The sequence below is a fragment of the Papaver somniferum genome, unplaced genomic scaffold (assembly GCF_003573695.1).
Source record: "Papaver somniferum cultivar HN1 unplaced genomic scaffold, ASM357369v1 unplaced-scaffold_75, whole genome shotgun sequence".
NCBI lineage: Eukaryota > Viridiplantae > Streptophyta > Magnoliopsida > Ranunculales > Papaveraceae > Papaver > Papaver somniferum.
Window position 1 is genome coordinate 510382 of NW_020650415.1, and position 22351 is coordinate 532732.

General features: G+C 35.8%; 4 protein-coding genes across 5 annotated transcripts; 2 read left to right on the forward strand and 2 right to left on the reverse strand.

Annotated features, from left to right (window-relative positions):
- Nucleotides 1–1475: 1475 nt before the first annotated feature.
- On the forward strand, nt 1476–2024 carry LOC113344205. Its single transcript, XM_026588218.1, has one exon. It carries the CDS (start codon nt 1476–1478, stop codon nt 2022–2024), a length of 549 nt encoding a protein of 182 aa, XP_026444003.1.
- Nucleotides 2025–10595: 8571 nt separating this feature from the next.
- LOC113344271 (NAD(P)H-quinone oxidoreductase subunit N, chloroplastic-like) lies at nt 10596–12036 on the forward strand. The gene is made up of 4 exons (XM_026588282.1): nt 10596–11025; nt 11135–11251; nt 11467–11552; nt 11669–12036. The coding sequence occupies exons 1-4, from the start codon at nt 10681–10683 to the stop codon at nt 11763–11765; spliced, it is 645 nt and encodes a 214-aa protein (XP_026444067.1). The 5' UTR covers nt 10596–10680; the 3' UTR covers nt 11766–12036.
- Nucleotides 12037–12184: 148 nt separating this feature from the next.
- Nucleotides 12185–14727, reverse strand: LOC113344270 (putative F-box protein At3g16210). Of its 2 annotated transcripts, XM_026588281.1 has the most exons (3): nt 14116–14727; nt 13082–13425; nt 12185–12994 (listed from the first exon to the last, which is right to left on the reverse strand). In XM_026588281.1, the coding sequence occupies exons 2-3, from the start codon at nt 13317–13319 to the stop codon at nt 12426–12428; spliced, it is 807 nt and encodes a 268-aa protein (XP_026444066.1). In that variant the 5' UTR covers nt 13320–13425; nt 14116–14727; the 3' UTR covers nt 12185–12425. The 2 variants fall into 2 exon arrangements, with proteins under 2 accessions (XP_026444066.1, XP_026444065.1); XM_026588280.1 differs by having other exon boundaries at nt 12185–13425; nt 14116–14722.
- Nucleotides 14728–17809: 3082 nt separating this feature from the next.
- Nucleotides 17810–21590, reverse strand: LOC113344206 (zinc finger MYM-type protein 1-like). Its single transcript, XM_026588219.1, has 5 exons — nt 21309–21590; nt 20170–20183; nt 18979–19708; nt 18448–18915; nt 17810–18367 (listed from the first exon to the last, which is right to left on the reverse strand). Exons 1-5 carry the CDS (start codon nt 21588–21590, stop codon nt 17810–17812), a joined length of 2052 nt encoding a protein of 683 aa, XP_026444004.1.
- Between the last annotated feature and the right edge of the window lie 761 nt (nt 21591–22351).

Here is a 22351-nt window from a genome sequence, read left to right on the forward strand (position 1 = left end):
TCGATTTGGTTCAATTTTGTTTCAGTTTTTAGGAGTTCTCAGTAAAACGAAACCCTAGGTTTTATAATTTGGGGTTTTTCAAAAACGAGTATTATGTATGATTTTTATTTATTTGAATGATATCCAATCATCTGTTATAAAGTAATTACTAAATTTTTTTTGATGATTTCATTTTGTTTATTTTTAGGGTTCTGAGATGTTTTGCTATGAAGTAATTACTAAAGATGATAGAAGAGATCTACTTGGATGTCATGAGAAATACACAAGGCATATTCAACAACTCATGATGATTGGAGTAGAAATCTAAATGATTTTGATAAAGCCGCATATCAATCTTGGTTATTAGGTCATGTGCTCAGAAGAAGAAGAAATATGTTGATCCGGTTGTATCATTTTCAGTAGGAAAATATTTGTATAGATTGTTTGATTGTATGGATTATCAAAACTTAATCATTTTTGGTGTATTTGGATCTGTATATTTTTTTCTATATATTATGACGACATTTTTATAACAGGTAAAAACCCGGTACCAGACTAGAACCGGACCGGTCTTATAGGTACAAGTCCTGAAAATGAGTTCCCAGTCAATTCCAGGTATATGTACCGGGTTCATAAGAAACCCGGACTGTACCATCCCATATGCAGCCCTAGATCCAGGTGGAAGTTTGAAAAATATTTTTGTAGAAAAATTGATAGAGACCCAGGTGGAAGTTTTAGAAAAATATTCTAGTTACTAGGATGACTTTAGAGACCCAGGTGGAAGTTTGAAAAATATTTTTGTAGAATCTGTTGAAAAGAGAGCTTGGTTCTGTGTCACAAGGATATTGGTTGTATCGAGTAAAAAGTAGGGTAGTAAACCTCCTTAGAGCATCTCCAACGGGAGACTGTAATGTCCCTATTTTAACAGATTATGTTGTATTTCCCAAAAATTTATCTCCAACGGGAATTTGAAGAGAGAATGTGAAGATGATGTGACCAGCGGTTATATTTACATCCTTTAGCCCATCCTTTAGTTTTAAAGGATCTCTTAAAGGAAGTGAATCATCCCTATAACCTATTATCAACATAATTGTATCTAGGGATAAGAAAAAAAAATTAAAGAATCGAAAAATTCGTCTGCTCTTGAAAAACCCCTGAAACTTCTGTTCTCGAACTTCAAATATACATAATCTAAGTAAAAAAAATTCTCAAACTCCAAGTAGCGTACATAATCTAAGATGAGGAAACTTACGAATGAAGAATAAAGTTATGTTAGTTAGGTTAATTGAATTTCAGAAGATGAGGAAACTTACGAAGAATAAAAAGGATCACTGATCAGGCAAACATGATTATAATGATTGTTAAAGGAAGAATTAAAATATGTGTCAAAGCTTCAAAAATACCCTTTTTCATTAACATATGGGTGCTGCTAGAAAGTGCGAAGATTAGCGATCAGAGACGATTTTAATGGTTCACCTGCATTTCAATTTACTAAAATGAGCATTACTAGAAAATTACTTTCTAAGTGGAATAGAAAGCATTTTGGTAATATACATCAACAGGTTAATTTTCTGCAACAACAACTTTCTTCATTACAAGCTCAACCACACAGCTCTCAGGCAGATGCTCAAATTATGGCAGTTAACAATGATATCAACAGATGGTATAAGGTGAAGAATGAATTTTATCAACAAAAGTCAAGATACAATCTTATAAAGGACATGGATAATAATACCAAGTACTTTCACTCAAATGTAATAGAAGAAGGAGTAGAAACAACATTGACTCCATACAAGACTAATGGTAATTGGCTGCAGTGTAGAGAAGATATATCATCACATCTTACACATCTCTTCAGCAGTATAAGTTCCACTACTAATACAGTTCTTGATGAGCACCTCTTCTGTATACTTGCTACTTACATTATTTCTGAAGATAATATACTTCTTACAAGTATCCCTTCTTCAGATGATATTTTTCCAACTCTAAAAATCATGGAAAATTGGAGTTCTCCAGGGCCAGAAGGATTTCAAGATGGGTTTTAAAAAAGTCAGTGGAGAATTATAGGTGAAGATGTTTGTCTCATGGTAAAGAGATTCTTTCAGACAAAGTATCTTTCAAGACAAGTTAACAAAACTTACATTTCTCTTATCACAAAGAAGAAAAAATCAATTTGTGCAGCATATTATAGACCTATAGGATTGTGTAATACTTCCTATAAAATAATATCTAAAATTCTTGCGTCAACAGAATGAAACCATTAATGGAGAAGTTCATATCCCCTTATCAGGAAGCATATGTTTCTGGCAGGCTCATTAGTGACAGCATAGTAATAGTTCAAGAAATTTTATATTCTATGAAGAAAAAAAGAGGGAAAATAGGCTGGTTGGCATTCAAGATGGATATGCCAAAAGCATTTGACAAATTAGAGTGGAGTTTTCTTCTCAAAGTACTCGATTACTTTGGATTCAGTGATGATTTCTGTGACTTGATCCATCAGTGCATAAGTACCTCCACCCTTTCAGTACTTCTTAATGGATCTCCTTGTGAAGAATACCAACCTACAAGAGGTATTAGACAAGGTGATCCAATCTCACCTTATTTTTTTAATATTACAATGGAATTTATTTCAATGCATCTTGTTGCAGCTCAACAAAACAAAACTATTCAAGGTATTAAAGTGGCTAGTAATGCACCAACCATCAATCATTTGCTCTTTGTAGATGACTGCCTGATTTTCACTCAGGAAAATCTTTCTTCTGTTAACAATCTACTTAATCTTCTCAATGGTTTTAGTTCACATTCAGTTCAAGTTATAAACTTTGATAAAGCTGCAGTGCACTTCAGCAAGCACACAAAGCCAGAAGTTGTTGGCTATCTTACCGGCATACTTGGAGTTAAATCCATGAACTCAAAATAAAAGTACTTTGGTTCTCCTCTGCTATTAAGGCATTCCAAAAAAGAAGATTTCAAGTCAATTCACTAAATTTTTGAGCAATGATTATCCACTTGTAATTCAATCCCTCTTACTCAGGCAAGAAGATCAACCATGATCAAACATGTATTAAACGCAATTCCTACTTATCAAATGAGAACTTTCAAGCTTCTTAATCAGCTCATCAACAAGCTTACTGACATTGAGAGACATTTCTTTTGGGGACATAAAGCAAACAAGGGTTCTAATCCTCTAGCCTGGCTCAAGATGTCTAAGTTAAAAGATATTGGTGGACTTGCTTTACGAGATTTAGAAAAGATGAATCTAGCTCTTCTCACAAAATTGGCATGGAGAATCTGTTCTGAATCCAATTATCTAATGGTTCAACTTCTTAGAAGTAAATATTTTAGAAATGGAGATATTCTTCATAAAAAGATTGAAGCCAAAAGCTGCTCTTATACATGGAATGGTATTACTAAAGGTCTAATTGTGGTACAAAAGAATTATTTTATGGAAATCAACAATGGTAGAAGAACTAAAATTTGGCTAAACAGATGGATCCCAGGTACGACAACTCCTCCAGTTCCTATGAATGAATTATTCATATTTTATGATAATGTTGTTGAGATTATTATTCCTGGCACGTGTAATTGGAATATCTCTTTATTAAATCAATTATTTGATAAAAATACTTCATCTAGAATTCAAAGAATGTTCCTTGATGTCACAAAGAAAGACAAGATGATTTGGATGCCTTCCAAGGATGGTAAGTTCTCTGTCAAGAGCACTTACAATAAGCTTTTTAACTGCAATAGAGAAGTTAATGTCAATGGCAGGAATATTGATCATGTTTTATGGAAAACCCTTTGGAAAACTGGAGATGTTAAACTCTTTATATGGAAGTGTATCAGGGAGATTAATCAGACAAGAGATAAATTATCAGTCTACAATGATGAGCAGGAAACTCAATGTGGTTGTTGTGGCACTGAATTTGAAACAATTGAGCATCTGTTATTGGAACGAAGACATGCCAGAGCTGTGTGGAGAGGAGTAAACATCAACATTGATGCAGTAAGAAGTAACTGTACAAGTGTGTCAGAGTGCTGCACAAATTGGTTCTCTACAGATACTAGTTCAAATGCAAATTGTTTATACACCTTAATGATTGGTGCTTGGATCATCTGGAAAGACAAATGTGATTCAATTTTCCAGGGAGCATCTTTAAACCCATTTAATTCTGTACACAAGATCAACTATTATTTGCATTCTCATTTAAAGGCACATAAAATTGCATCTGAACCCACACATTGCATTACATCACACTGGCTTCCCCCCTTACCAGGCATTATTAATAAAATGTAGATGCATCATTTGACTATTCTACAAAAAATAAAATAGGCACCGGTCTAATTATTCGTGATGAAACAGGAGCATGTGGAGGGATCAAAGGAAGTTTCGCAAATGGAGCATTAAATCCAGAAGAAGGAGAATGCATGGAAATTCGTGAAGCACTAGCTTGGGCAAAGGAAAAATCATTCACCAGAATACACATTGAAGCAGATGCAAAGCCTGTCATCCAATCAATTACAGTAACTATTTCTTTGATTCAATGGTAAAATAGGAATCTCTTGAAAAAGATAAAAAACTTATCTTCTTGTTTTAGTTTATGCAATTTTACTTTCATTAGTAGAGACGACAATCAAGTAGCAGATGAAATCGCTAAAACAGTTAGAACTTCAGAATTAGATGTTGAATTTTATGAGAATTTCAGCGCCAACGTACGTGGTCTTCTGGCAAAAGACTTCAACGCAATTTTTCAATAATTAATAATATTTTCTTTTTATCAAAAAAAAAAGACGATTTAGTCCAGCTTCCTATAACAAAGGAAAGTTTCGAGACACATCAGCAAAGGACGACTTCTTTACATCCGCATATCAAGGACAAGGATGTCTAGATGCTCTTAATTGAGATAGGAATAAGAATAGTTGGCGACAGAGCACTACGAAACAAACTGCTCCCTTATTGACATTGTGTTTGCATTTTGGGTTCAAACACTGAAGGGAGGGAGGAAGGATTTCCAACGTTTCAACTTTGTAGTTGTAAGCTAGGTAGGCCTAGTAGCTGCCGTATCCTTCTACGGTATTCCCGTCAATTTGGAGTAAATTAAAAAGCTGTACATTGTGTACATAGGGTACAAAGTTTTCTAAGAACAAAAAGCCTTGGAGAACAGGAAAACCAAAAAAACAAACAAATAAGTAACTCCAGTCACAGAGAAATTACTGCAGCAGAAAAATTAGTTAAAATAAAAAATATTAAGATGTAATGTTGTGACAGGAAGCATTGCATAAATTGTCACTTCATTAATACTTTGATTATGTTCATATAAAGGTTCTCCAAAGTATATATAAAACGAAACATACCGGCCGGAAACCAAAACCAAACTAGTATACTTCGATATTTGCAATTTTCTTTCTTCCACTTTAACGACTAATAACATAGATACTCACCTGTTTGCCTGTTTCTCTTCACCGCGCGTCCACTCCACTTTTCCATTTCTCCCCACATACATACCGGATTTTAGTGAAACTAAGGTTTCAAAGTAACTTACACCATTAATAATGTTCCAACCATGAAGATATTCAACATTTCTATGCTTCGGGTCGTATATAAGTAGATTATCAGAACCATAAATACCAAAAAGAATCTCACCATTCTTCAAATACCACATAAGCCTCCAATAATTATAGTTCTGTACAATTCCCCCAACCCCAAGGTTGATGACAGAATGTTTAGTCCGAGATTCTTGAACTCCGTACTCTTGCATTTTCCATACTATAACTTGATGCGGATCATCATATTGATCAACCAAACAAAGGCACCCTTCCAAAACCTCCACATCGAGGATCCCGCCCCTTTCTTCATCCAAAGCTTCCGTAGGCAGTTGTATATCATTGGATCTCTCGTTTCCGATATCAAAAGAGAGCATAAATCTGGAATGGCTGTCCTCTCGTATACCTAACCAATATAAGGATCCATTGACAAACACCCGTCTTCCGTGCACCAATACTCAGGGAAGATATCTTATTTTGAATTTTCTTCCACGAATTCGATCCTAATGTATAGACTAGGATTTGATAAGTCCAAATTTCCGAATCCACAAACGTTACAAACCTGTAATCTGTTGGATAAAATACCTTTGTTACCGATTCTCCAATAATACAACTCGTGTATTATCCATCCACCGATCTGTTATAACTCTTTGTAACACGGTTTTCATCTATGTATTATGTTTCGTAATACCAACAACAAAACAAGAAAAGAGGGATAGAAGAAGATGATCAATCACAAAACTTAAACAAACTTACTTGGGTGTATTGAGGCGAGTAATCTCTTTTCTTTAGACATTTGATGTCCTGTATATAATGTTGTTACAGATTTAGCGGCATATGTCTCCAACATTCAACAATACCTCGATGTTTTTCGCAGCACTTCGATAACACCGAACAAAGAATGCGAATGGATGTAGCGCAAACTCTTCTTTAACTCCTGAAGATACATGCAAACTCTTAAATATCTAGTACTAGTTTTATGACTCTAAAATCACCTACTTGCAATGGAGAATGAGTGGGTTTATATAGGTTTAGAGGTGACTCTTGGTGAAGTCCTTTCATGAAGAGTCACAACCATTAGTGGAGAGTCACATCCCTTGGGATAAGACACTAATGTTGAAAAGACTCAAGTGAATTGACACACCTATTCATATTTCTATTCAAAAATTCCAACAATCCCCCACATTGAATAGAAATTCATGCAAGTTTAATGCAGACACTAGAAAGAGTTTGTGCGCGGAACATCACTGCATCGGGAGAGATAGCTTTTGGCTTTGAATCTTCCGTAGTGAATACCTACCGGGTTTACTAGTTGTTCGGTGAAGGCGGTGTCTTGAACCGCCCAACTTTATGATGTAAACCGATGCAATAGATATCACACGGTTTATTTCCTTGCATGTCCGGTTCTCGGTTGGGAGGTCTTGAATTTGGAAAGTATTTTTGCTGTTTTTAAAAGATTTTTTGAAACCGTTTTTCACAACACTTAATTATGTTTTAATTGCGCTAATTATGACATGATTTATTTGCCAGTTTTTTTACTGTTTGGAATGAAATTTTAATTGCAGCAATTAATCCAATTTATTCTCCATTAATCTGCATTGACTGCCTGGTTTATAAAAACAGTTTTGAGAACAGAAAAAATATACAGGTTTTTACACTATTGTTTTTCTGAGAATCAAGAAACCAAAAAATACTGAGCAAAAATAGAGAGAGCAAAAGTGATCGATTTCTCATTGTGTACGTGAGAAATTGAAAGATAGTTTTTTTCGGCTGTTTTATCCTGGGGGCTTTGTGACGGAAAAGAACTGCTTGCACAAAATTCAAGGCAGAGCCACGAAACATTCTAAAGAGAGCGACCTGATAGTGACTCCGGCGTCACTTTGTTTTGTGTCTTGATCTCTGTTTTACAGGTGTGAAGTCGGCAACTGTTCCAACAGTTTGTATCTAGTAAAACCTCCTCAAGGATAGGAAGGAATAATGAGCAACTGAGCACCAATGAAACAAACTGCTGCCGTGCCGTGTTTACATTTTGGGTTCAAACAAGAAAAAACAGTGAAGGGAGCTGGGTTTTCAACGTTTCAGAAAACTTCATCAAGGTAATGGCAGCTGCTCTATCCTTGTATGGTGTACCTGTCAATTTGAAACGGTTTACTTCCCGGTATGTGAATCAGGTGCAAAACTTCAGTGGTCGACGTTCATTAGCAGTCAAATGTGGTCTTGACGATTTCATTGGAGGTGGATATCCACTGAAATTCGATCTAGGCCAGTGGTTATCTGATGTGAAAAATCACAAAGCATTGGCAATATAGTCTCCACATGAGAGCGGTTACGAAGGATGAGCGGAACTACAATGAGGTTAGGGCTAGCTTAAGCCAGCCCCAAGAAGACAAAAAGCCATTTTTTCCATAGCCTGTTTTCAGTTGAGCCATATTATGAGTGTGAATTTCACGCTTAGCCAGGGCTAGAAATGACTCAAGCCAACCCCATAACCGATATCTAGTTCCGCTACGATATCTTACACGACTGAGGTACAACAGGTCAAAGGGTACCAATTTTCTGATCTCTCAGCTAGAGGCCTCGGAGATCCTGAGACAACACTCACTAAGATCCACACTTAGATAAATGCATGGGCTTCAGGGAGGAATCCGACGTATTTGAGATAAACAAATATTTTCTGAGGATAGCAAAATTTCAACATTTCATGTAAAAACAGTTTACCTTTATTTGTTTAGATGCATAATTCATATCATGATTTCACGTATAAAACTTTGCAAAACTGACACGGCACTTGACATTCGGAGAATTTTCTCACCACAGAAACCCATTCTATATGGTTGCAGCAGAGTCGAGAAATAAATTATCGTTACTGAATTGGATTTCTCTTTGGTTCTTGAAGGTGATATATAGCAGCACAGAAATACGTTAAAACTAAAAAGATGCATTGCATCAATTGTCACATCCTTTACGTGGTGCATGCATATAAAAAGTTTTTAATGAAATATGGACCAAAAAATTGTCACCTTAACATCTTCCAAGGATTAAATCCTCATGTTGTTTCTTCGAAAAATAAAAATTTCCTCCTGTTGTTCTTCTCCTTCATCTTGAATCGAGAACTACATTTGTCCGTTTCCTCTTCCGCCCACATACATACCAGATTGTAGTGAAACTAAGGTTTCAAAGTAACTTTCACCACTAATTAAGTTCAAAACTTGAAGATTCGTAACACTTTTAAGCTTCGGGTCGTATACAACTAGATCACCGTAAACATTACCTAAAAGAATCTCGCCATTCTTCAAATACCACATAAGCCTCAAATAACAATTGTTCTCCACAGACCACTCAAGGTGACGGAATGTTTTGTCCATGACTGTTGAGCTCCGTACTCTTGCATTATCCATACTATAACTTGACGTTGATCATTATCACAATAATTATTAGCAACTACAGAAAGGCACCCTTTCGACACCCCAACATAAATGCGCCACTTTTCATCGAAAGCTTCCTTAGGCAGTGTTATATCATTGGATCTCTCACTGCTGATATCAAAAGAGAATATAAATTTGACGTGGTCGTCCATTCGTGGTCGTCCATTAACAAGCACCCCAGACTGTCGCATACCCAAAATCAGACAAGAGATACTTCGAATTTTCTTCCACGAATTTGATCCTAATGTATAGACTAGGATTTCATAAGTCCAGCGGCTGCCCAATCTTACAAGCGCTACAAACTTGTAATCATTAATCTTTTCATCATAACCAAAACCACACTGATTAAAAGTGACGGATCCTCGACTAGTCCGTGCTTCAGGTACTTTCTTGTATTCTCTTGTGGCTGGGTTTCCTAAGACATAGTCTTTGTTTATCTTTAGTCAGAAAGTTTAAGCAAACTATACCATTACAAGAAGATAACAAGTCTATACGAGTTTGGGGCTTTGATGAAAAGATTGAACCACCTTTAAACAACATGTCATCGGCATCCTGTTTATCACTTTTACTCAACAACAATAGTGATTCATAACATTTGGGGTGCACTGCGTATTCGTATATATACCTAAACTCGTCGGAACTATACGTTAGACTAAAGTTGTTTCTTTGGGTGATACGATTAAGGTGCGTACTAACAAAACTAGGGTTAGAGATGAGGGCATACCAATTCTTGCAAACAGACTTAGAAACAAGTAATGATTTCTCTGGTAATCTTAAAAGGATTTCATGGTTGAGGTCTTCCGGAATGCTCGACATCTTTAGATGCTCGGTACTAATCCCGCAGTAAACTAATCGCGCAGTAAAAGCGTGAAGGACCAAAAACTTTGCTTGATATATCGAAAGAAAGAGACGAAAGTCCTCGAGTGATTTCGAGGGAGTTTAATGTATTTGAATCCCTAGAGATTTAGAGGGAATGTGTGAGAGTCTAGACAATTTGGGGGAGTTTGACCCTAACTCCCCAGAAATCTCTTGTTTTTTGAGAGATTTTGTCTAAGTACAAAAACATCATGAAACTCTCTCAAACTCCCCAAACTCCCCAAAATTGTAAACTTCCTATGTCTCTAGTGTTTTACGACTAACAGGGAGTTTAAGAGATTCTAATCAAATCTCTCGCCACTAACAGGGAGTTTAAGGTATTTTGAGGTAGTTTTAGAAACTCCCTAGAAATCTCTCACCACTAACAGAGATTTTAAAAGATTTTGACAAACTCCCCCACGACTAACAGGGGATTTGCCAATTACATTGAAATACGTTAAAATCTCTCACGACTAACACCCTGTTAGATTTTTTTTGTGTGTTAGATGCCCACCGAATGTGGGACTAGAAAGCAGCCCATGTTTTGGGTACAAAAACCCGGATATTATGGTAGTGTATACCTGGATATTATTGCATATACCGACCCGGATAAACCAAAATCCGAAAGATTGAAAAAGAAAAAGTGGAACCGGTTCGAAAGTTAACTGGGGTGAGTCCCATTCTGGTTTCCATGGATATGGGCTGTATCTAGTAAAAGTGGGGCTGTATTAAGATTCCTCCTTTTTAAGATAGGAATAGAAACAATGAGCACCACTAAGCAAACTACTGCCTTATCTGTGTTTACATTTTGGTTCAAACAAGAAAAAACAGTGGAGGGAAGAAGGATATCAACGTTTCATTAAACTTCGTCTAGGTAATGGCAGCTGCTCTATCATTCTATGGTGTCCCTGTTAATTTGAAGAAACGGTCTTCTGCCCGATATGTGAATTACTTGCAAAATGTGGGCTGTCGACGTTCTTTAACAATCAAGTGTGGTCTCGACGATTTCATTGGAGGAGATTTACTGAAATTTGATCTAGGCCAATGGTTATCTGATGTAGAAGAACACAAAGCGTTGGCAATATATTCCCCTCACGAGGGAGGTTACGAAGGACGTTATCTTACACGTCTGAGGTACCAAGGCTACCATTTCCTTGACCTCTCAGCTAGAGGTCTTGGAGATCCCGAGACAACACTCACTAAGATCCATCCTGTTTGCCCTGTATGCTCTGTTTCCGATACATCTTACGCGGTGTCATTTTTATTTTATTTTTTTATTTCTGATTTGTGATGAAGAATTAAGGATTCAAGTTAGAATCGTTTTTGTGCAGGCTCACGTGGGGAAACAGCCCATAGCTCGATGGTATTTTCCTCCTGAGGTGGATTATAGACTCTCCTTACTGCCGCCAAGCTCCAAAGGTCTTGTTGTTTGGATAATTGAAGCTAAGGTAATATTTTTCAGATTGGAAAGAAAAAGTACTGATCTGAGTCATTCGATATTTACTTCTAGTGACGTATAAACATGTATACACACGGTCGAGTTACATTATAGAACCATGAATTTTGCCATGCTATTGATACGATTCGAAGTCCGATTTTTGGTGGTGGATCATGGCCAACACAATACTTACTAAAAGTTTCCTAACTATGCTTGTTTTAATAGGTGCTGTCGAAATCAGAGTTGCAATTTCTTGCTTTACTACCTACTCTCCGACCTAAAGTAAAAGTCATTGCAGAATGTGGAAACTGGTACTATGCACAATCCCAAAACTTATGATTTTCACTGCATTTTTTCTTTTCATCTCCCAAAATCTGCCTGCTGTTATAATATATGCGGTTAACGCTGCTATATATGGATGAAACAGGAGAAAATTCGTGTGGAAACCGCTGAAAGAAATAGCTGGATTGACTGATGAAAATGTGGCAAGTGCCACAGGATCTCCAGTCCTAAATTTCAAATGAATTATAACAAGGAGAACAAGAGATTGTAGCTTTCAGTAGATAATATGTAATTCGTGTACTGCACATAATGAAACCATTTTATTGCAAACAACACAGGCTTTGCAGTCGCCAAATCAAAAGAATAAGTAGTGTTCAGTGTATGATAGTCAGGCCAAACTAACTCAGTTCGGTTTACATTGAATTTCTTGTACATGTAATATACAGTTATTAACATGCCTTAATGCATTGCGGGCAAGAATTGTGTGAGACTTGCTCGCTCTATTAGCCATGACATTCGCGCAAATTTCAAGTAACATGGAAAATTATGTGGCTTAAGATTTGTGATTTGGTCTCACCTGCATTCATTTGGACTTACTTGGATCAAGCAAAACAAACGAATCTTCCATGATTTTGGGTCAGTTGAGGTCACATAAATTTTGCGTCACTGGTTATATTTTGGTATAATACAATATGATGCTAAATAATACTTGAACAAAGGAGAACTGAAATGCAGCATCTCAACTTTTTGATCTCAAACTTCATTCATAATTCACTAAAAAAAAACTGCATGGATGTATATATCAATAACAAGAAATAAAGAACATGCTCATCAAAAGCTTGTTTTTCTTCAGGTTCAGCTGATTCTTTTGTTGTCGTCTACCCCCACATAAGTACCAGAGTTCAGGACACTAAGCTTTCAAAATAATTCTCGGCGTAATGGTAATACGTATTGTCAATCTTAAATTCTGTAACATTACCATCTTTTGGGTCATACAAAACTAGGCTTGTTCTTCCCAAGAATAGAATCTCAGCATTCTTAAATGACCACGCATTCCTAAGAAAAAACTGGTCACTGATAATACTCTCACGGGAAATGATATAACGCTTCGTCCAGGCTTCTGGAACTCCAAATTCCAGCATCTCCCATACTTCAAGCTGGATCTTAACACCATTAACATATGATCTCATAAGTAGGCAAAGGCACCCTTCCAACTCTCCCAGAACCATATGAGGATCCTTAGTCGTCAAAAATTCTTTTGGTAGTTGCATTTCCTTAAAACTCTCGTCACTGATATCCAAAGAGAGTAAGAAATATTTGTATTCAGCTACTGCTAACCAATGAAAATCTGCATTGACAAGCACCCCACGTCTTTCCATATTGTAAGGAAACCTGTAAGTTGCTTTTTTCCCCACTTTCCACGAATTTGATGCCAATGTATAGACATGGAGTAAACTGTTCCCTCCATAAACTGCTTCACATATTGCCAATTTGTAATCGTCAATCTTGTGATCATAACAAAAATTATGTAGGACAACATGGTGTCTATTGAACTCGCCTGATGGATTGGGTATTTGTTTATATTCTCTTGTTGCTGGGTTCCAAAGACAGAGAGAATCTCTGGCACCCGTATAATCAAATAACCATATCCAAATCAGTCCATTAGATGCACCCACAAAGTCTTTGGATATCGTCATAATGGTACCTTGAAGCAGGAACCATATCCACTCAATTGTCAAGGGAAGACTAGATAATTTCCTTTGTATACAGGAACTACAGGGATGAATCCTTACCATCGTTCAATATAGCTATTACCAGATGAAAGGTGGGAAATCATATTTCCAGATCAATGTAAGAAGCACAAAACCAAGCACAGTCCTTATGGTTATCGAAACCACATATCTGCAAATGTCATCATTACATTGTTATAAGACCACTGCTTGAAACAAAGAATTAAACAAGAGGACTGCAGGGAGCAATGGAATAACAGATTCTAACGGTCTTTCACAGTTTAAAACTGGATGAAACTGATTTTCATCATGCATGTTCCGATAAAAAATACAATTATATCATAGTCTATGACTAGATGAAATTGGTTTCCTCCTGCATATTTTAACGAAAATAAAGTTATATTACATTCAATAACTAGATGAATTGGTTTCTTCCTGAGTATTTTGACGAAATTAAGTTTTCTCAATGAGTAAACTATATGAAACTGGTTTCACCCTGAGTATCTTGACGAAAATACAATTATAACTAGATGAAACAAGTTTCATCCTAGTATAACATGGATGAAAATAATTTCAGGTCAATTCAAAACAGGATGATATTAGTTTCATCCTAGTATAACATGGATAAAAACAATTTCATGTCAACCATAACAGATGAAACCAATTTCATCTTACTATCAAACATTGATGAAATTAATTTCAAAATAAACTATATCAACACATATATCTTTCATGAAATTAACGCGCAACAAAAATTCTCAATTCATTGTAAATTAAGCTAGTTAAACTAAATCTCATAATCAAAAAACATGTTTTTCCTAAAATCAAGATCAAAAACTTGAATTAGGGTTAAGAAACTTACGTGTATTCCTCTTGAATGGATGGATGATAACAACATAATACTATTCGTTTCAATAAATTAGCGAATTAGAAGAACATAAATCACAATCGGTAATGGAGGTGGTTGTGTCGATGATGGAGTTCATTCAATCATGATGGTGACGATCTGTAATCCAGTTGATATCTGTAATGGTGAAGGTAGCAGTGCTGAATCCAAGAGATCTTGGTGGTGTTAGTGTTTGTGGTGGTGACGATGATGGTCTTGTTTGTCGATGGCGATGGTGGAGAACTCGGAGGAAGTTTGGATCTGGTTTTGATGGGGAAGAGGAAGAAGGTAATGAAGAAAAATGGGTTTGTAATGGGAAATGGGAAAAGATAATGAAGAAGAGGAGATATAATGGTTTGTATGAATTTGTTTTCTTAACTTTCCATCTCACCGAGACCCTATTTTTACCGGTTCAGTTGAACCATAAATAACATTTTCTTGGTCAAACGACCCATTCACTATATCAAAAATTATCATGTGATCCGAATTATGCCCTGTAACCCAAATTTTGTTCATCACCAGAAATTTTCACGATATTCTAAAATTTAAGATGAGACATCAAAATCAAGTATGTGTCATGTGACCTAATTAAAATTTGTCTTGGGATCAATGTAAAACAAAATTTGTCTTCAATTTAACACAAATTTGCTCACTCCGTCCATGCTATATATGCGGAGGAGGAGGTGAAATCTGTTTGATTAAGAAAATATTTAGATTTCAATAGTGGATACTGTTTTCCTAAATTACCGTTTAATCTTTGATGGTACCTAGAATCATCCAATTAGTTCTACTGGTAAAATTATTCGATGATAATATGAATGATTTGAGTTCAAAATTCGTCAGCTTCAAATTTTTCGCTAATTAAAAAGACAAAAAATTCTAGTGGTGTATCATAAATACAGGTAAATGTGGAAAATGCTATTCTGGTGATACAATGTATCATAAATAAACGTAACTGTGGAAAATGCTATTTAAGCGGACAACCAAAATCCAAAATTCAACGTACCTATAATATATGATGGACAAAGGGAGTATACATCATGAATAAGATAAATGTGAAAAAGGCGACTCTAGTGGTACATATATATCAGAAGTTTTACGGTATATATAATAAATAACAATAATGTAGAAAATATTATTTAAGTGGACAACCAAAATCCAAAATTTCGCGTATTTATATACGTTGGACAAATAGAGTACTACTTCTTAAACTATAATCTTTTTTTCTTACTATTATTTTTTCTTTTTGGTTTTGAAACCTTCCGCTGGGTTAAGGAGACCCAAACCAAACAAAAAAGAAGAAAAAAATAAAGGAAAAAATAAACTCTAAAATAAGTCTTTGTTTTTTATGAGACCCTGGTTTGTTTACCATTTCGCAGAATAGAACCTAAAAAAGGTAGAGTTGAATCTCTGCATTCTAAAATCCTTCTCAAACTCCAAGAACAATCCTGAGAGATGGCCATAGTCCAAAAATCTTTGTTTTTTATGAGATTAACATTAACTCATTGATTCCACACAGTACTCTTGCTAGAATAAAGGTCCCAAATATGACAAAGGTTAGCAGCTAGATTGGTACTTTCTAAATTCTGAACTCCTAAGCCTCCCTCGGGAAAAGGAAGCCAAATTTGAAGCCAACTTACATGATTGTGCCTTTTATTCATATTTGGGCCATCCCTTAAAAATCTCTTGAAAATAAAATCCAGTTCTTTTATGACTCTCTTAGAAAGAATAAGACAAAAAAAAAGTAAACTATACCACTTAATACAACATTGATTAACAAGAGCCTACCTGAATAAGCTAAAAATTTGTCCTTCCAATATTTGACTCTTTTAGTAATTTTAACAACTACATGGAGATAATCAGCATAAGAGAGTCTAGTAAAAATTAGAGGAATTTCTAAGTATCGAACAGGTAAAGATCCTTCAGATCAACCAAAGAAATTCAAAAATATCTTGAAGAACATCTCCATGAATTCCATAATGGAACAAAGAAGTTTTCTGAATGCTTACCTCGAGTCCAAAATAAGAGCGATACTTCAAAAGAGCAGATTGGACGGAATTAGCAGCAGCCAAAGTACCCTTGGAGAAGACCATAACATCATCGGCGAAGCAAAGACAGGTTAGACTAGTACTCTTGCATTTAGGGTGAAAGCCAAAAGACCTTGACTGCACCTTTAAGCTTCTAAGCTGAAAGATGGATTAGAATGCACCTTAAACTGAAATCTTCATCTACAGAGAGAGGGTGTAAATTTTCAATGTACCCAAAATTAACTTTGTTAGGTGACCCAAATTTATATCGTGAAGTAGAGTTGATCTTGCGTCTCAGAAATTCTCTGGGAACCATATTCTACCTCATGAGCAAAAGTATATGAAAAACACGCGACTGAAAAATTCTCATGATCTGATTCTCACTGTGTCTCAAAAGCTGTCGTATGATCCAAAACTGTTCATCATCTAAAAATATGCATTGTGGCTAAAAATGTTTTTTGTGCTCAAAATTTGCCAAGTGATTTAAAGTTTGTCTTGTGACACGAGATATCTGCACTACCTAAACTGTTGAGATTAGTCCCACATTCTTGGGGTTATCTAAGTTCCTGCAATTTATAAATATTAGGAAATCCTAACCTTGAAAGCGAGCTTTCGAGGTTAGTTTATCACAATCATTGTAATTGTGACGAGTCCTGATTTTATTTTTTGACTGCACTATAGGTCACCCGATTTAATTTTTCCATGTGTTAGACCCAACGAGGCTACACGTGAGGGGGCGTGTTGAGATTAGTCCTGCATACTTTGGGTTATATATCTAAGATCCTGCGATTTATAAGTCTTTGACAACCTTAACCTTGCAAGTCGGTTTTCGAGGTTAGTTAGGTCCTTCTGGTATCACAAACACAAGAAGGGATATTGGGAGGAGACCACAAAGTGTGGATATTATTTAGCACTGCATGTTGTGCGAGATCATGAGCCATGTCGTTGGCATCTCGTTCTAAGTAAGAGAATGAAACTGAAGTGACTTCTTTCGTGAGATCTTTGATATCATCAACAATCTGAGTAATAAGGAACGAAATAGCTAAGATTTCATCGTTCAAGATTCGGATGCGCTGTTGGCAATTGCCCTTAATGAGAATTTTATCAAATCCTTGGGCTTTGGCAAGTTCTAGTGCAAGAAGAATAACGTATATTTCCGTCATAACTGAACTGTTTTGGAGGTGAAGTGATGAGGAAGCTACAAGTATTCTAGACGAAGAATATTTAGCTACAACTGCTGCACCAGAACGGTACGCATAGTGGCGAATCCAGAACAAAAGTTCGATGGGGGCACAGCTTATTCTCGAAGGTCATAGCTACAAATGTAACTATAATTCTATAAAAAAAAATTCCTTCCGCCAATATAGAAGCAAACTAATGTTTCATTCAAAATGGAAAAAAGACGCGTATTACCGAATAAAACTTATAAAGAAAGGTCTCATCAAAATATCACACTAAGCCACCAAACTCAAAAGAAAAAATAAAACTTTTAAAGAAAAGAAAATCGGATCTACTTAGGTCACTACATAAAACTCGGAACAAATATGCAGCTGCTATGTCTGCCCACGACGAGTCCTCATTTTCTGAAACCTGTTCATCATAGTAGCATCTCCGATCAGGTCGAATATGAACCTCTCAATGTATCATATCAAAATATCATTCATCCATTCGTCTCCCATTCTATTAAGCAAACGATTTTTCACAACTTTTATGACAGAAAATACCCTTTCTATGGTGGTAGTAGCAACTGGTAGGAGTAATTCTAGTGTGAGAAGCAAGTAAATCAAAGGGTACACTATATCCTTTTTTGTCTCCACCATTTTGACTGGAAGATCAGCAATTCCTTTCAAATCTAAAAACTCATTGCTAGACCGTACATCAGCAATATAATTTAGTAGTTGGTCTTCAAGTAACACAAGCTGAGTAGGAGAAAAATATCTTGGGTAAAACCGAGAAAAACGAATCAGTTTGTCTTTGTCAAATGCAGAGAATGAGTCAATTGGACTTAAGCATGCGACAGAAAGAAGTAATTCAGTGTTCGTCTCGTTGAAACGATTGTTTAGTTCCAACAGTTGCATATTTATGACTGTATTGAAATATTCAGCTCGATAATGGTATGAATTAGTTACCTCTTCAACATTACGCCTGGGTCGACCTTCACGTTGGAACACATCGTTCATATCAGAATTTTGATGCGGTGCCTTGTACAAAAAGAGGATATTTCTGACAACATCGAATACCAGTCCTCATCTCTCATTAGCTGAAGTCGTTCCTTGCATACTGTAATTAATTTCATGGCATTGACAATGTCTTGATCTTTTCTCTGCAATGCTTTTGAAAAATCGTTGGTAATTCCCAGAATAGTTCTCATCAAGTGTAAGCTGAAAATAAAATTGAAATTCTGCAAAGCATCTAGGAGAACCTTGGCTTCAAACTTCTTATCAGAATCTACAACTAAGTCTTCCAAAAGTGTTACAATAGATGAGGATGTGTTAATTAAGCTTACTATTGTACTGTGATGCGAACCCCAACGTGTATCATTTACTCTTTTAAGAGTCCTTTCTTGATTAAGGCCTCGCCCACTTACAATATCACCACTACACAGTGCCTTAAAGACTGCATCAGCTTGCTTGGAACGAAGCATATCTTGATGTTTGGCTGATCCAGCCACCACATTCACCAAGTTACTCATTATGACATAAAGGTGTTCAACATATGTATGTTTTTTTGCAACAACCACAACAGCTAGCTGCAGTTGGTGAGCAAAACAGTGCACAAATTACGCGGAATCGTTATCTTTCAAAATCATTGCCTTAAGACCATTATACTCACCTTTCATATTGCTTTCCCCATCATAACCTTGCCCTCGCAATCTGGAAATACTCAATCCATGCCGAGAAAAGAAATCATCGACAGTAGCTTTAAGTGAAACGACAGTCGTACTGTTGACATGTTCGATTCCTAAGAAACGCTCGATTACTTGGTCTTTGTGCACATATCGCAAGACTATAGCCACCTGCTCCTTCGAAGATATATCTTTAGATTCATCTAAGAGGATAGAAAATGGTCCATCACCGATTTCTTTAACAATTTGACTTAGGATTTCAGAAGAAAAACACTTGGTTATATCTTTCTGAATATCTGGTGCTATCAGCTTTTGATTCCCTGGAGCATTATCTAGTACATCAACTCTAATTTCCTCATTATTATCTGCCAACCACTGTAAGAGCTCTATAAAGTTTCCTCTGTTATGCGACTCTTCATCTTCATCTTCATCATGGCCACGGAATGCAAGTCCTTGCCGCAAAAGAAACCGAGAACAATTAATTGAAGCTCTTAACCTTTTCCTATACTCCCTTTTAGTCTCCTCCGACTTTTTAAATATAACTGAATTGATGTGTTGCTTCTGGTTAAGTAACGCCACACAGTTCTTCAAAGAAATGTTGTGTGCACTGTTGCGTTTCCCATTATGGTTGTGCAACCTGGTTTTCTTCCTCCAATTTCTGAAACCTTTGCCAACAAATGAATCACCACTACTTGGCCTAAACAAATAACAACATAGACAATAAACTGCATCATTTGCAACACTGTATTCCAACCAACTTGGGTGATCATTAAACCAGGAATTGCAGAACTTTCTTGACTTCCCACCGAGTATTGATGTCGGATAAGCATGTTGTTTTGGCTGACAAGGACCTCTTTGTAGATACGCTCTTAGAACTTGGTATCAGATATTGGGATCATAATCAAAAATTGGAGGTCGCAGTCCCGAGTCTGAAGGTAGACTTGCTAATAGGTCTTCATTCACACTGTTTTCTATGGAAGACTCATTTTGGGGAGTTGAAACTGGTGGTGCGATATTCTGGCAGTTGAAATTGGCGGTGCTATATTCTGGGCAATTGAACGGGCACCATGAGGTAGAAAAATTGTTGTTGTAGTGTGCAGGTTCGAGGACAAAGATAATGTTGATTCATTGATGTCCTTGTTTATTTTCTTGAAGTACCTAAACATCTTTACCTGAATTATGAGAATCACACATTAAAAATCATTTAAAGTTGATGATACAACATGACAAACCAATGGGTAAAGGAATTAGGATAAAATACAAAAGAAAACAAAAAAAACTTTATTATGGTCAAGCTGTTACTCTTTTGGATACATAATTGATTGATAGTAAAAGAGGTATCCTATGATTGTTAAACAGATAATGATACAATCAAGTTTTAGTTAAAACAGGAAATCATTTCTATACTTATTTATCTTAGAACACAACAACAAAATTTCATTAATAATTAGAAACAATATACAAATGCATAAATGGATGATATTGATAGTACAACATACAAGTTGTGCAAAGAAATGCATCATCATTCTCATTCATCATGCCAAAATTCATACAAAAATAGGAGAAAATAATCCAGTAATTCCTATTGAATGTAATTGATAAACCATGATCCATATAAATAATATAATCAAAAAATTGATTACTAAGCCATTAAAGAACAATTATAAGTAAAAAAAACTCAATCTTTAATTTTTCTTACCACAACAAATCCAAGTTATGATGTACAACATCTATTTGTAGAAATGATGTAACACGTTTTCCCTTAAAATCAATAAATCTCTCCTCAATTTGTTAGAATCTGAAATATAAATCAAACACCCACTGTTACAATAAACCCATAATATCAATTAGAGAAAAACATTACAAAAATTACATACAATCGAGGAAGAACGAATGAAAAAGTTAAGAAATTTGAGGAGTAAAGAACCCTAACCTGGAAACGAAATCGATGAAGAGGATAACCAGATTATCTTTATTTGTTGATGTATCCCCTTTAAACTTAAGGAGATCATCATTTTTAGCAATAAATTAGGAGATTTGGGTTGAAAAAAAGTTGATTTCAGAGTTGTTAGAGGGTTTGTAGGAGTAAGATTGACTGATGAAGGAAGTAAAGTTGAGTTTATTCCTCTGTTATGCTGGTAAAGTTGTAAATGTCGTGGGGGCATCTGGGTTATATCAAACGAGAAACATTTAGGATTTTTTTTTATAAAACGTGTGGGGGAAGGCGACCCCAGGTGCACCCTTGTAGATTCGCCCCTGGGTACGCATGTACTGCCCCATCAAAATAATTTGATTACCCCAGGTTCAGGTGGACTCCAATGAGGACTATTAAGTAAACTATTTTCAGGTTGCAAATGCTGAGCTGCTTCAAGTTTAGAATAGGCAGTAAATAACAACCGAGCATCTTGAGGAATCTGATGAACAATAATTGATTTCTTACCAATAATCAGTCGGTTCCTGGCTTTCCAAATAATCCTGAAAACGTTAGTTCCATAGTAAAGCCAGGCATAACTATCTCTTATCGTCAACCATCTTGCAACTAATCCTTTAACTGAGAGAGAAGCATTTGAGTCGAACATAATAATGTCTTAAATTCAACCGCCCCAGAATTGGTATCCGTTATCCACGCTCAAATTCTGCTTTGTTAGTGTAACCTAAATTGTAATATGTGCTCAAAAATGGTTATTTGCACCAAATTATATGTCTATAACCGGTTAAAAAATTATCATGAGACACGTGATTGGCGATATTAGGGATGGTCATGTGTCGGGTATGCCAATCTCAGTCACTTCCCTGTTCGTAAATAAAATACCCATACCCTCTCCATTACCCACATGAATTGGGGGTGTAGGGTATGGAAAATACCTGTACGGGACGGACTTTTGATGGGTTACCCATAATATTAAGTTAACATATGATGTAAGAAACGATAATAACCTAAAAATAACGGATTCAAAAATCTTAATTTAGAATTTATTCTTAAGACGGACAAACAAAATAATTGCTCTATATATTACTATCAATAGTCTTTATGCTTCTTAATTCCTCATTATTAAGCATTTTTCACCACGAACCGTCTCATCATATACTTCAAATTTTTTCTAATTAACTTGTAGATAATGTATTTGATCAGTTATTAGTACAAAGAAGTGAAAATAATGAATGAACAAAAACGATCAAGAATTCAATAAATAAAAGAAATAACTCGGCCAATTAAGTGATATAAATATATTATCTTAACATGATTACACAATCAAGAAAAACAACATATATCGCCGTATGATTGAAAATATGATTAACTATTAATAATCGACGATCACTAATTAATTTAGAGGTCTAG

Coding starts and splice junctions, on each gene's coding strand:
- LOC113344271 (XM_026588282.1), top strand. CDS start 10,681: ATGGCAGCTGCTCTATCATTCTATGGTGTCCCTGTTAATTTGAAGAAA. Junction 11,026..11,134: donor AGATCCATCCTGTTTGCCCT/GTATGCTCTGTT, acceptor GTTTTTGTGCAG/GCTCACGTGGGGAAACAGCC. Junction 11,252..11,466: donor TTTGGATAATTGAAGCTAAG/GTAATATTTTTC, acceptor TTGTTTTAATAG/GTGCTGTCGAAATCAGAGTT.
- LOC113344270 (XM_026588280.1), bottom strand. CDS start 13,319: ATGGTAAGGATTCATCCCTGTAGTTCCTGTATACAAAGGAAATTATCT.
- LOC113344205 (XM_026588218.1), top strand. CDS start 1,476: ATGAGCATTACTAGAAAATTACTTTCTAAGTGGAATAGAAAGCATTTT.
- LOC113344206 (XM_026588219.1), bottom strand. CDS start 21,590: ATGTTCGACTCAAATGCTTCTCTCTCAGTTAAAGGATTAGTTGCAAGA. Junction 18,916..18,978: donor GTGAGTATAATGGTCTTAAG/GCAATGATTTTG, acceptor CACCAACTGCAG/CTAGCTGTTGTGGTTGTTGC. Junction 18,368..18,447: donor ATGCCATGAAATTAATTACA/GTATGCAAGGAA, acceptor TTTTTGTACAAG/GCACCGCATCAAAATTCTGA.